Source organism: Nicotiana tabacum, chromosome 2 (assembly GCF_000715075.1).
Source record: "Nicotiana tabacum cultivar K326 chromosome 2, ASM71507v2, whole genome shotgun sequence".
NCBI classification, from domain to species: Eukaryota; Viridiplantae; Streptophyta; class Magnoliopsida; order Solanales; family Solanaceae; genus Nicotiana; species Nicotiana tabacum.
The window spans coordinates 104,046,049-104,061,232 of NC_134081.1; the positions used below are offsets into that span (position 1 = coordinate 104,046,049).

At 35.6% G+C, this 15,184-nt stretch overlaps 1 protein-coding gene across 2 annotated transcripts in view; it reads right to left on the reverse strand.

The window, feature by feature from the left end:
• Positions 1 to 988: 988 nt before the first annotated feature.
• Positions 989 to 15,184, reverse strand: part of LOC107770546 (two pore calcium channel protein 1A) — a 42,663-nt gene continuing 28,467 nt past the window's right edge. The window contains exons 11-24 of one of the 2 annotated variants that reach the window (XM_075224181.1): positions 14,190 to 14,262; positions 12,401 to 12,466; positions 12,181 to 12,324; positions 11,100 to 11,157; positions 9,027 to 9,134; positions 7,882 to 7,945; positions 7,122 to 7,290; positions 6,701 to 6,765; positions 6,387 to 6,477; positions 4,296 to 4,382; positions 2,548 to 2,628; positions 1,828 to 1,859; positions 1,624 to 1,733; positions 989 to 1,377 (exon numbers count right to left, since the gene is read on the reverse strand). In XM_075224181.1, the coding sequence (XP_075080282.1) occupies positions 1,646 to 1,733; positions 1,828 to 1,859; positions 2,548 to 2,628; positions 4,296 to 4,382; positions 6,387 to 6,477; positions 6,701 to 6,765; positions 7,122 to 7,290; positions 7,882 to 7,945; positions 9,027 to 9,134; positions 11,100 to 11,157; positions 12,181 to 12,324; positions 12,401 to 12,466; positions 14,190 to 14,262 (1,126 nt within the window). In that variant the 3' untranslated portion in view covers positions 989 to 1,377; positions 1,624 to 1,645. 2 annotated transcript variants of the gene reach the window in all.

A 15,184-nucleotide genomic window follows, 5' to 3' on the forward strand; every position in this document is an offset into this window, starting at 1 on the left:
CTGCAAAATTGTAATTACCGTGGAAGAAGAAACAAAGATGAAATGGAAAATGCTTTTGAAGGAGTAATAATTAAGGAAATTTACTGTCTGCCCCTTTTGGATATAAGAATTTTTTCCCTTTTTTCCAAAAGAAAATCACTTTTTTCCTAAATCAGCATTGTTTCATAAAATTTCCAATTTTCACAAGATGCATTTTGAAAATTTTCGAAAATTAGAAAAACTCCAAAAAACTGTTTTTCAAAATTTTCACTCAAGTCACTCACAAAACTTCAAAAACAACCAAAAATTATATTCATGTCCAAACACAACTCTAAATTTCAAATACCATTTTCACTTCAAAAACTTTTCCCCCTATTTTAGAATTTTACAATTCTTATGTCCAAACGCCCACTAATTATAGGTAGATAAACAATTCTCCATCTTCAACCACGTTAATGTAATAATAAAGAGTAATTGTTTTGTGGAAGATCAGATATTTTAATAGGGACAAAATTGTAACTTAGATTTTAAAGGATATTATTCAACTGTGAAATGTAGAAGCTTCCTACTTTTAGTATAATAATATGATTATCAAGGATGCTCTTATTTTATTAAGTAATATACACCAAATTTTTACACTATCAAATCATCTTTAACTGTCGTAATAGGTAACACATTTGCCAAGCCATTAAATACATTTGGAAGGTGCATCCCCTTTTCACTAACAATGGTGATATACAGAGAAGCAGTATCCAGAATGATTAATTGTTTTATTTTCCTTTTCACTAGGAACTAGGAATGGTGCAAAAGATTGTTCACGATTTCGTGTCAAAGCACCCTTATATATATGCTTTCATGAAAATGATGTGAAACGGTACAAGCATTTCAGCTATGTTCTCCAATAAAACAACAGCAATACATTTTGGCTATATAGCCTAAATTCTCCACAATTGGTTCCCAAGATTTATTTTGCATCACCTTAAACAAGTAACATAAAGATATGCATCAATTAAACAATAGACCACATAGAGTGAAAAACTAAAAATTGTTGAGTACATCATGTTTTAACTTGAATGTTTGAGCAGCAGAGTGAAAAACTAGAAGCAAGCAACGTACAATATTGAGAAAAAAGCAGCGTGTGAGGTGTTCATAGGTGAAACAAGGGCATCTTTTCCTTACATCCTTTCCCAAAGGTGCAGATAAATGATACTACTACATTACTTTGGCTAATTGCTTGTTTGAGTGGAGCAGCTAAAATTTTGTTTAGGCTTGATGGAATTTATACTACAGAGCACACTACAATTCACGATACACACACATAATTAGTTGGAGATGTACATTGCTTTCTCTTCACCACCAAAATAACTCAACTTCTGATGTTCACACGACTGCAGAAAGCTGAAATTAACGGAAAAATAATAGTTAAGAGTCAACAGCTTACACCTATAATGCGAGCATTTCTGTCAAGTTTACAATCAGAAATGGGTTTGGACATATTAGTGTATGTCCACATAATGATGAAGGATGCAATATTGAAGAAGGTTTGTGGAAAGAAATAAGAAGATTCAAATTAAACAATAAAAATGATTAGGTTTGTGGAAAAAATAACAAGATTCAAATTAAACCAAAAAAAAATGAAGTTACCAGCATGGAGAAAGGAGCAAACTTATGGATTCTCATTGGAGCATTCTGTTAGTTCAGATCTCAACATGTGATGGAGGAGGAAATCTACTCGCTGGCTCCGAGTCTTAGTGCTGTGCAATGGAAGTTGTCAATCAGAAAATTGGTTACATCCTATATGCGTTAATGAAAATTTCTCACAGTTTAAAATTAGTTAATAACACATACCCAACATTACGTCGCCGCTCACTTTTTGCTTCCTGAATTATAGAAAGAGAATTCAGGTTCACAAGAGTACTTAGAAATAAAGTGTATAAATACTTATTATTTAGCAAAGATAACACTGCTAAGTAACGAAATAAGAGATGTACATCTCCAAGGTTAGTACCGATTGGTTTGTTTAACGAGGACTTGGTTCAAGACTAAAGGAGCAAACCAGAGGGTAGGCTGGTGGAAAGACATAAAAGTCTTGAACTGTTTGAGGGTTATATAGTGATGAAAGCTAAGAATACAATTTAGTATGTTATGAAAACTGCTGCAGAAAAAGATGTGTAATGGTTGGTTTAAATGCAGAGAGTTGGGGGATTTAACAATAGGAGGAAGTGAGGGGAGAAGAGTAGAGAAACAGGTTTTATAGGGCAGAAGCTAAATATAGCTTGCACCAAGATATTTGTTGGTGTCATTCCATATGCTACTACATTTAGCAGTAATATTTTATTATGATTTGAAAACAGCTTCTGTTCTTCTCTTTTTAAGAGTGGCCTATCTGGTAGCTCATGAAGGAATATCTCTTTGTAAGTTTTGCTGGCTACAATTTTCATGAGGGTAAAAAATAACAGAGCATTTCTATGATGAGCCAAGAACTCCAACAACTCGCTAGAGTCTTTCAAGATGTTCCTGTCCGCAAAGGAATAACAAGAAATAATTATCTGCTGTTCATAAACTAACCTTGTCATCACCATCCACACATCTCGCTGATGCCTCTAGATCTACTTCTGCTTGAAATGCTTCCAAGACAAATGCTACAATCTAAAAAAGTCCAAGCAAAGGTGAAGTGTTAGTTTATCGTTTCAGCACTGATACATGCTATAGGGCTATACAGAGGATAAATACTTAGGAAAGAAGAAAGTGTCCGAACACAAAGGAAAAGCAAAAATGATAAGATCAACTATAAAAAACAAATCATTAGCTAAAAGTTTCTAAAAAATATGCAATATTACAACTTCTGTAATTTATTGAGCAGGAGTAGAACAATTAAGCTACCTTGCGTTGATATAGAATATAGTCGTACACACAAACCAGTATTACTACAAGAACAATAACAATTAGGCCTCAACCTTAAAGTAGTTGGGATCAGCTGTATGAACCCTCAGTATTCATTTTGCTCCATTTGGACCCATTTCATTCCAATATTCAAATGTACCAGTATCACTACCAAGAACATAAATGTTACGAAATTACATTCATGCATTACTTCTTACTTATATCATTATCTGTGCATACATAACTAAGCTTCTGAGACCATTTTGACAGCCATCAGAACAAATCTAGCAATTCTGAAAAAAAAGCAGATGCCTTATCATTTACTTCAATCTATTACTCCTAGCGCTACGATCGAAGCAGGGGTTGTTTTCTTATTGACCCCTCTCAGGAAGGTCGCTGAAGTGGAAAGTCTAAAGGCTAGTGATGCTAACATGGCTGGGGAAAGCCATGAAATCTCTGGAGATCTTAAGGTCATCAAGAAAAAGGCAAGTTGACTCGTGCATGAATTATCCAGTGATGATAAATGTCCAACTTCCCAATTAATGGCTCTAAATGGGCAGTCAACTGTATAGAATTCTTTAATTACTCTGTATGAAAAAAAACTGGTACCTATCTGTTCAAACATCTTCTCATTTATGAAATTTTTTAAATTGAATAAATATAAAATAAATATGAAGATCCTAGAAATATCAGCAGGAAAACACGGAGTTAGCTTGAATAAGACTACTAAGACTACTTGAATATATATATATATATATATATATATATATATGTATGTATGTGTGTGTGTGTGTGCGTTATAGGGGTGGGTAAACATATTTACATTATATCTTCTCAGATGATTCATAATCTAAAGGAACTAAATCCTTCCCACTTAGGAAGGAGGAATCTTCCTGGCATGGGTTTAGAACATTTTGAGGTCAGCTTTGAGTGGTTTAACTTTTCCAAATTCCAACTTCCGTATCAATCATGGAGAGAGAAATCAAAGGTCTTAGGAAACATCAATTTGGATACAGAATATTTCCAGTCATCAAAATAATTAGCTCTCAAGGGAATTTAAAGGCACATAAATTTAGCAGACAGCAGCTCATAAACATGTTGAATCACAAATAAAGCAATATAACAGTCTGTTTTGCGCATTAAGAGAAGAGGAGGGATCAAGAGCAGGCACATAAAACACAGATAACAAACTGGATATTGATGTAGTATACCTTCAAGTACCTAGAGATCAAAAAATGGGTAGCCACTGGAGAAGTACCCTCATTTTATGCAAACAGACACATTACCAATGTAATTATGTTATCTGGCATAGTGAACTCATGAGGACTTATCTCAACAATGAAATTTACTTTTTGGTTTGCCTTTATGTTTATGGAGAGCTTCAGTGGAAGTATAGAGACCAGACTTTGAAAAGAGTAGACATGGATGCTTACCAAATTTAACAGCCACAAAACTGAGATAAGATAGAAGCTGACAAAGTAGGCATAAGTCCAGGCAGTTCCCGTTAGTTCCTTGTAGCTCTGAAATGTTAGGAAATTATTATCAGCTACTTGGATCACCCATTGTAATAAGATATACCTACTTAAATTCATCAAGTTAGGAAAGCAGCCAGGTCAGAACTGTCAAAATGGAATTAATCATCAAAACTCTTTATATTTGCACGATAAAGCAATGCATGAAAGATGCAAAAACTGCAAATAGTTGTAACAACTAACATCTTACTACAGGTTACTCAAAGTTAATAAGTTCCCACGATTCATTGAATCCTCAAATACATAATTTAAACTTGTAAAGAAAGTCCACTTTGTTCACGTATGGGCTAATACTCAAAAAAGCACTAAGAGAAACCAAACCTATGACTTATCAACTAAGTTGCGCGGACTCTTCGATTTTGGTGCCGCCCCCGTCCGGATACGGATATGGGGACGGGATACGGTCAACTGACTTCGGACACTTTGACCGGAGTCCATCGACAAATTTGGGAGAAAAATTGAGATTTTGATTTCTCAAAATAAAAAATAAAACAGATTTAAAACAATAAAAGAATAATGTCCATCTTGGAGAATGAAAGATTGAATTGTACAATATTCATGTAAGTTTTTCACAGAATATCTCTCAAAATTTATAATTTTTTATAGCTCTATTTTTTATTAGCCGAATCTCCGCACCCGTATCCATATCCGGATCCGCACCCCCGAATCTTAAAATTTAGATTTTATCGAATCCGATACTCAGATCCGTCCCCGTATCGGATACCCGCACCCGAGCAATGAAAAAAAAAAACCAGATTTGTGATATTCATAGAACGTTGATCTTTTAAACCACATAAAGAAGGATGAGCAAATGGTGTTGGCTTTTCACAAACCACTCAAACATCAGAAATTTGCCAAGTGTCTTCGACTTCCATCTCTTTGGTGAGTACTCAATAAGCAAAAAAGAGAAACACTCTCCTCTCTCAAAATTGTTAATTACCACTCTACATAATAATCACCATCTCATAGCAGAGGAAATGTTCCTGAATAACAGAAATACCTCCTGTATATGTACTTGTCAATATAAACATTATGAAAGAATCTGAGCATCAGCCTAATGGTGGATGCTCAGCCTAATGGTCAAAGTCTTAGATCAGTGAAAACCCTTACATACTCGTCTAGGATATTGCATGTCTCCAACATAACCTGATTATAGAGTTCATGAATCAGACTTACAAGTGTCTGTCCAGGTCTACAAAGGTTGGATCAGATACATGCTGAAATATTTGAGCATCCAACCCAAAACTTTAAAGTAATGGGTGCGGTTACGAAAATGGACATTGGGTTTAATTCAACCCTAAAAGCTAGCTCATGAGGTGAGGTTTTCCCAAAACCTTATAAGAAGGGAAGGCAACTGCTCATCGCATGGGATACTTAACATCCCTGCCTTCCCCATGCATGGGACTGTGCATTGGTGCGTGGACAATATTAATTGGGGGGCCCATATTTGATAAAAGAAAAATAGGAATAGGTCTAGCTCTAATACGATTTTAAAGAATTTGAGCATCAAAATCCTAGAACCTTAAGCCAATTGGAGTAGTTCAGTATCATTTGAGCTCCTTTGGAAACCCTTACACAACCAATGAGGGACAAGTGTAATATTTTCTAGCAGGTGCAGTAGTCTAGAACCATTATACTCTTTCGGAAACCCTAATCCAAGTGATGTGTGCACTGTATAAGTGAATGCACATGGATGTTACTTTTTTCGTCTGTAAGATTCTCATTTTCTTAAAACCACACGACAAGCTTTCATCTCAATTATCCAGGAGAATTTTTCCTCCAAAGGAATTAATTCACAATCTGTAAAGACAAATATCTATCACAGCATTGACGAAACAAAGTTAGAATTCAGTAAAATATTACTTTAAATGTATGAAAAATACAGGACTGATTTATGAAGAATTTCAATGATAAAAGACGAAAAATACAAGTAAAAGATAGTTCTTCTAAGCAGATATAATGGTAATTGAGGAAATCCTAAAATCAGGATACCTGCATCCACACTTGCCAGTTTCCCATCACCAATATATTGAAAAGTGTGACCATGCCATTTGGATAGTCATTGAAGTTAAAAAGCAAATAGCTTAGACTGTCAAGAAAACAAAATTGATAAATTGACTTCCAAGTGGAGAACAGCACAAGAATATGCAACAAGAAAAAGGGATCTTGATATTATATGATAAATAGGATAAAATAGGTTCTTCCAAGAAGATAATTATGAAACAACAAAAAGATTATCCCCTTGTCGTTTGTTAAGAAAAATTGTCCTGTAGAATGCTCTAATTTAACCATTGACAAAAGGATACTCGTTACCAGCAAGATCAGTTTGGGCTAAATTGGGGTTTCCAGTGTTGACAATCCCCCCAAAGATCTGCACAAGTTAAAAGAAGAAACTAAGGATGAAAAGGCAGAGGAAGCATAGGAAAATAGTAGACACACAATACTGTAATATCAATAAAGAAAATGATGAGGAAAAGATATTTCAGTTTCTTGTATGACGCCATATAGACTAAAATCTGCAACCAAAGGCAATCTAACAGAGAAAAAGTCAAGTTAAGGACAAGGAGGTCTATACTTCAGAAAGATTAAAAACAGAGTTCACCATTACTTCAGGACAAATTTTTTGAAAGCTACTTCATTTAATAAGCAGAAAATGAGAGGAATGAAATCCTAATGGAGTGATTAGCATAGTAATAGGCTAATAGCAACAAAAGAAGTCAAATGTACCTGTAAACCAAGAGAGCAATAAAAGCATAAGATGCAGAATATGGTCCCCAAGTATGGCACCAGACTTGGTATAAGGGTAAAAAATGTGGCAACAAAAGCACGATAGCGTTCAACGTGCATCAAGAGTCTTATTAATCGTAACATTCTTGCGATAAGAAGATAGCGAATCCTGTAAGCAACATAGTTGTCAGCACACAGAAGCATTTAGTCTAACCAAAAGACAGGAGCGCTAAATTGTAAAGCATCAGAAAGAAAAGACACGGAGTAAACTGTGCAACCATATTCCTGTTTACTGTAAGCACCCAATAGTGGGTTTCTCATTCTCTTGCGGTGACACACATTCTATTAACATACTCTAAAAGTTTGACAATGCTATAATCTTAGGCAATCACATGAAGATGTGAATGTGCATTATACTAGGACTTGTGTTGTGACCACTGTAAGGATAATTAAGAATTTTTCTAATCATTCTCTAGCCTCTATTCTCTAGCTACAACACCTAAATCTTATTAATACCTCACTTTAAGAGTAGTATACAGAACACAGCACATAGAAAAAAAATCAAAACTCTATCCTATTGAGGAAGAAAAAACATCAATCAAATCATGGAGACACGCATCTATTTCACCGTCTCCAAAAAGTCTTTTGCTTGTACATGGTAATATATTCAGAAAAATAATTAAAGTACTCAAGAAATGCCAGAATTGCAAAGAGTAGAAAATTTGGCAGTCCCTGCAATATGAGCTATAGAGGCCTTTACCATTCTCCATTGGACAAGAAAGTCAGACCATCAGGGGCTACAAAAGTAGCTGTTTCTCCAATAACTGTGAAAATTGAATTCATCCATAAAATGAGTTAGAACCAGTAAAAGCAGAGAAAATGATTTTACCAATCTCACTATGTCCATAGAAGTGAGAAGTGCCAATTAATGCAAAGAACTTCACAAACAGTAACACTGATGAATGAGTTCACATAATTATACTTGTTTATTAGAAAATAAGATCGTTCTTGAACAGCCAGAGAAGTATTGGCAGTGGTGCACCATATTTTAGCAAAAAGACAAACAACCACCTCTAATAAATGAATTCAAATCATGGAAGTGCGCATATCTTTCAAGTAAGACACCATACTTCACATAAACTGCCATTTCCCAGCATGACAAAATTGTATCCTATCTTTCCATTGAGTTTTTCTCTTCGGATGGGGTGGGATGATGGAAGGACACAAGCAAGGTATATCACCAATAACCATCCAAGTTCAACTACTTCATTTGAGAGTTGTGAAGTCCTAGTTAATTAAAAGCTATAGAGGATCTCTTATCTCTTGTCTTTTCTCTATCCTTGACATAATATGCGTGAAGATATGGCGCCTGGACTTAACTCAACCCCAAAAGCTAGCTCTTGAGGGGAGGATTTCCCAAGTCCATATAAGGAGATCACCGACCCATTCCCCAACCAATGCGGGACTCTAAACCACTCTACCCAGTTCCAGGACTGGACAACTAATGCATGGATAACAGGGGGGTTCAACATTGAGAACACAACAACAGGGATCAATGGTCTGACTTTGATACCATGTGAAGAACTGAACCTTGGGCCGAACTCAACCCCAAAAGCTAGCTCATGAGAGGAGGATTGCCTAAGACCATAGTCACAACCCATTCACTCAACCAATGCAGGACTTAAAGAAACTGCAAGCATTATCAAACAAAGGTGTAGTAATATAGCGCATTTCAAAAGACACTTTCAGATACAACCTTACATATGTTATAAAAGGAATATGAATAGAGATCAAAGAAATAAAACTATGAGCCAAACAATTTGAAATGTCAATACAAGTGCTACTACAGTACTTGATATAAAATTTAATTAAGAGAAATCAGGGTTTAAAACATTTGAAACCTACCAATGACCCAAGTGACGACAAAATCAAATCGATTTTGACCATCCCTCCAATAGTTCTCAAAACCGTAAGTATACACTTTTAGTGCCATCTCAATAACATACAGCCAGCCTGTGCAACAAAGTAGAAAATGGTAAAATCCCAAATATGCTTAACTCAAAGAAGTAAGCATAGCACCACAATTTTAAGATGAGGGTCTATGAAGAACAATACACCTGTAAATTTGAAAATAATGTTTTGAAGTCAAAGGGGCACCATCAAAATGATAGCAGAAGAAATCTAAATATTCTTATTAATTACTCCAAGTGTACAAGATCATTACGCATTAAATTGACTGTAGAGGACAACTCCCAAGTCTAAGGAGAAGAAGACAAAATATCTAGGTCTTCAATACCAATACGTTCATTAATGTGGTGCTTATGCTTTCCTAAGCCGAGGGTTTATTGGAAACAACCTCTCTATCCTCACAAGGTAGGGGTAAGGTATGCGTACACACTACCCTCCCCAGAACCCACGGTGAGGGATATTACTGGGTATGTTGTTGTTGTCTTCAATACCAATACCCTTACCCTTTCCCTAATATCCTTATACCTTAAGAGACATTTCATTTGTCTTTCCAAGCTCTAAGCAGGCACAGAACGGCATAACCTCTACATGGTACTCTGAGTTATAAGTAGGATTATTTAGTGGTTAAAAGAGTGTAAAACTTGCTTCGGCTACACGAATCTAAAGAAGTTCAGATGCAACAAGAGACTGCCTATAGAAGTGAATAACTGTTGCTTATTTGCAGTTGGGTTAAGCCTTTTTCAGGCACCTAAAGTAAGATAATAAAGAACGGAACATCTTAAGGTACTTTCCCAAAATGCAGATAGAGAGAAAACAAAAACTCCTTGACAGAAAAAATGACTAGCGAGGTCTCTTTTCGCCAAACTTTTGGGCAATAAAGACATCAACATAATTTTTTTATGAAACTTTCTAGAAACCTTTTGTTGGGTATGATCATGGCAGGTAGACAATGAAACTTTTTCAGATTAAAGAAATGGGCCACTGCTGTACTTTGCCATATTGCCGAACTTACTGGTGTCTTGCGCTTTTTTATGATTTCTTTTAAAAATGGTACTCCCTCCGTCTCAATATATGTGTCTTACTTTCCTTTTTCAAGTAACGTAAATGGGTATTTGAACAAAAATCCCAAGCAGTGTAACGGGGATTTGAACCTGGGACCTCCAGGTTTTTCTCTCATACGTCTCAACTAGTTGGTGCTTCATGTGTAAACACTCGGAGGAGAATGTGGATCATCTCTTACTACATTGTCAGGTAGCGTCACGTCTGTGGTGGAGCTTTTTAGATGGTTCGTACAATGGATCATGCTGGGTACTGTGAAGGATGCGTTACTCAGTTGGGCCGTTAGAGGACGAAGAGCAGACGCCAGGCATGGGATTTTGCTCCATTAGCACTTATGTAGATCGTATGGAGGGAAAGAAATAGGAGAACGGAAAGAGCATGATTTTGTACATCTGAGGGATAGCCTCCTACTCTAATGTCTTTTTGATGACATTATGAGCTTCCTATTTGTATAGAAGATTGGGTGTGTCTAGTAGAGAACCATATCTTTCTGTAGATTCTCTACATTTTGGTATACTTCTTACATATAAAAGCTTTCCCATTATCAAAAAAAAGTATAAATTAAAAAAAGGGGTGATGCACTCTTAAGTAAGGATCTAACAATATTGAAGTCAAATCTCAAGAACTTAAAGAAGTCCTCAAATTCAGCAGAAAGAACTGTTAGGGCAAGAAAAAGTTTTAACATTTGAAATATCAAATAAAAACGCAAAATACAACCAGCACAATTCAGAAGCCATATATTTATATCTCTGCCTAAAACAATGAATCCTCTACTAGGTATGGTAATTGACGTAAACGGTAACAAGAGTGGTTACCACTGACATAAAACCATCTGGATAACTTTCTACCTAACGGGGTCAAACTATAACCAGAATCTCATGAATGAAAAAAGAAAATATCTAATTTCTAGAAATATTGGTACCAAGCCCTGAAATTCATTATGCGACTTACCAAAGGTGAACTCCACCTTCTGCCAAAAGGTTTGACCTGAGTTGTTCTGTATATCAAGCTAGAATACACCACCAGAGAAAGTCAGTGAGATTCATCCTGAACTTAGAAAAGATGTAAACAAAAACAATAAAAAGAACAGGATATTTCTTCAGTCGTTAGTCCTTGTCTCATGTATTATACATACAAGCAAAAAACTCACCACCCAAACAAAAGCTTTACTCATTGACATCCATGAAAGAAAAAAAACTGAAACCATCACAATATCATATCATATGAGGATCTTGACTTTTTTTTGGGTGAGAATGTTGACACTTTCCCCAAAACTCAGGTGGTCAGTAAGGTGTGCTGGTCCTTTCAAACGTAAATGATTTGGAAGAGAAGGTTTCTCTGAGGTAATTAAAGAGAACTTGTATAAATGGCACTGTGTTATTCTTAACAGACATAGAAGAGCAACCCCACTTCCTTGATGTTGCCTCCACACCATATCAAAAGCACTAGACAATAAACAAAGCAAGAAAAGTTCCTCGGTTGTTCAGGATCAATACTCAGCTGCATGTTTAATGGAGTCAGGAGGTACTCATTCTTATAAACAGGGGAAGGATGCCACCAGGCAGAGCTACCCTTGTCCAAGGGGAGTCAATTGACACCCCTTCGCCGGAAATTTACACTATATAGATAGGTCAAATCTTTTTATGTATATATACCATATGTTGAATCCCTGTGCTTCTTTGTGTGTTTACTTCTTTATCTTTTGAATCCCCTTAATTTCCTAGCTCCGCCACTGGACGCCACACTTAAGCTTAATTCAAGATCACAATTGTAACAATTAGGGTGGTAGCTAGTTAAGACTAGTTTGGGGGATCAGTGGTTGGTAATCTAAGGGTAATGTATTCTCCATATCAGTTTACTTTATAGACATGATTGTTCAACAATTAACAGATCACATACTAAAAGGAGTTAATATCACTTCACAAGTTCCAATACCACTAACAGATCTATATGCTGCGGCTACTTTTGCATAGAAATATTATTTATTTGCATCCAAAATCCAATTAGAGATTGTACAGAGTTTGATTCATACCGTAGTTTCAATAATAACAGCAACAAGATTGACAAGGAGAACGAACACTATTATGTACTCAAACGTAGCTCCACGGACGAAGCCTCTCAACTTCTCTGATGCTGGTGAATGATAGAAATTTGGACATGCTTCAAAGATTGGCAGCTGCAATAGAAAACAGAACATGAAGGATTCTCTGGTGTCACCTTCAAACTGTAACCAAAAGGGTAAATGGACTCACTGAATCTTCTTTCTGAAATCTTAGTCCAATGGCAGTGCACAGATCAGCAAATTCATCCAAATTTATCTGCATTTGAAAGAGAGAAGTTTATGAGAGGTGAAAGAACAAAAATGAAGATGAAATTTTGGTGATTAAGAATAGACTTCTTTCATGGAAAGGATCTGATCCTATAATTCAGACACCCATCTGGTTCCATGCATAAATATGAGAAACTTGAAGTTCTTAAACTTAAGAAGATCTAACAACTTGAAATCGTAAGGTACTAGACAGATGTGTTTATTGCTTAACATCAAGCTCTGGTGCTAAGTCATTCAACTTGATCACCCATTCCGATAACACACCAAGTATTGATAGGATAAACCAAAATTTTGACTTTGAGAAGCGATGGAAAATACCAAATAGGTAGTTTAATCTATCACATAATTTTTCATAATTTAAACGTAAAACTCAAGTTTGAGACATGGAAGTTTGAGACTGAAAAAATTAAGCTAGCGTTTGGACATAGATTTGCTTGAAATTTGAAAAAAGAGTTTTTGAAGTTACGTTGAAAAATAATTTTTGAAAGCTGAAGTTGTGTTTGGACATGCATTTTATTTGAAGAAAAGTTGAAGTTTTGCGAGTGGAAGAAAAACTTTCACCCAAAAACTGCCCTAAACCAGTTTTTGGAAACTTGAAAAATTTTGAAATTTTTTTCCCCAAAACATGATCATATTTCATAAACAAACAATGTTTTCAAAAAATATTTTAAAAAATGAATCCAAAATCTATGGCCAAACGGGAGCAAATATCAATGACAAGTTAAAAAGGAAAATCCGTTTTCCATGTAATAATGTTCTTGGAAATGTTTGGCAACCCTATTGGGTGGTCAAGATCATCAAGATAAACTGTAACAACGAAAACAAAAGCTAAAGCATAACAGTAAGACAAGATCTACAGTAGCTAATAGCATTGGCAACAATGAAAAGTTCCACCAACAAGGGTTATGGTGGAGTAGTAACTGGTAAGTATTCCTTCACAGTGTTATCAAAGGCGAGGATTTAAGCGCAAAGCGCAAGTAAAACGTGGGCTTTAATGAAAAAAGGTGCAACGGGAGAAAAAGTAAAAATATGCATTTAGTCCAAGATTAATCATTATAAGCATGAATAACAAATATATGAACAAAGAAATTGAAAAACAATTCATGATAAAGTAAAATATCAATTGTTTAATGTCGCCTTTTCAGGATTACACTCATTGGCAAGGAAAAATATGTCTTAGAGCTTTGATGCGACACTAAAGCGCCCACAAAGAGAGGCGAAGCGCTCAACGTGTTTTGAGCCTCGCTTCAGGGATTAAGCGCGCTTTAAGCGCGGCTTTAACAACTCTGGGGCAAATTGCAAATTTACCTTAACTAGATTTTATTATTTAGTCTTGCATTTATTAGGGAGCGCTTTACCCCCCCAATGTGGGACTTTCCGGCGCGAATCCGGATGTGATCGTGCCCCAATGTGGGTACCGGACACTAGGCGGGAAACCAAAAAAAAAACAATGAAAAGTTACGCTAGACCCTTTACAAATGTAATGGGGCATCATTGTCATTATCCAAACAATATATACAGAGGAAAATGTAGCCAACTCACACTATCAAAATATTTCAAAAATTTCCAAAGAAAATAATTAAAACATAAACTGTTAAAGTCACTATTCAATTATGAGAACAATTCAAATGTGTACAAATCAAGAGAAATGGAGAGTAACGAGAATGAAAGTACCTCACTGTATCAGAGAATTAAAAAAGATTCTTAAGTACCTTAAAGTCACCAGTATCATCCAGCTCACTGAATATTGACTTAAAATCATCTCCTGATATTTTCGGCAATGTCCTAAAGACATTTAAAGATAGTGTGTATCAATGTCTACTGCACTGTGGAAACTTGACTGATATACGTGGAAGAAAAAGTGCATGACATGGAGTATATTCATGTATCCAAAGAGAAGATAACATAAGTCAATTCAAACGCAGCAGTATCTGAAAATAGGTACAAACAGAATTTTAATTATATCATCCCCAAAGAAAACCAACAATAACTATTAGTATAAAAAACAGAAGAGTATAGAGGGTAGATTTATTCCTGAGCATCAAATCACTAATCATGACATTGACTGTTATGCTTATTTTTTTACAGAACCCATTTTGGTTTTGTATTTCCCGTACATGGATCTGTTTAATAGTATGCTTAATAACAGAAGATTCATTTTCAAACTCCTTAAAGACACTAGCTAAACTTATATCATAGGTGCTCCAGCTAGCCATGAAACTATTTTAATAACCTAAGGTGCGTTGTCAAAGTGACTTCAAGTTAAAGCGAAGTTTGCTAAACTTCCAAAATGATCGTCAAGGCCACAGCTGATTGTAAAATTACAATGACCAGAGAGAAGCTTAGTCAAAAGGTATGAACTGAATTTTATCTAGAAGAGACTACCAGCTAATCAACTGTCCTCTTCCTTCTCAGTCTACTAGCTCATAACCAGGATCAGCTTTCACAATTCAGATCAGGCATTGCTGCTTCACTAGTGTCCCCTTGGCTAGTAATACAGGAATGATTACAGAATATGAACTAGCTGTATCACAAGCTAAATCCTGGGAAGCAAACTGACACATGTAGTTGCATGTACTAGTACACGAACAACCAGCAATTTACAGGTGAACCATCAAATACAAGTTTTGAGAAATGCCTTTTTTTTTGTTGTTGCACTCCTAAAGTACATTAGTATCAAAATTTAAATATTCCCTTTCTCTCAGTT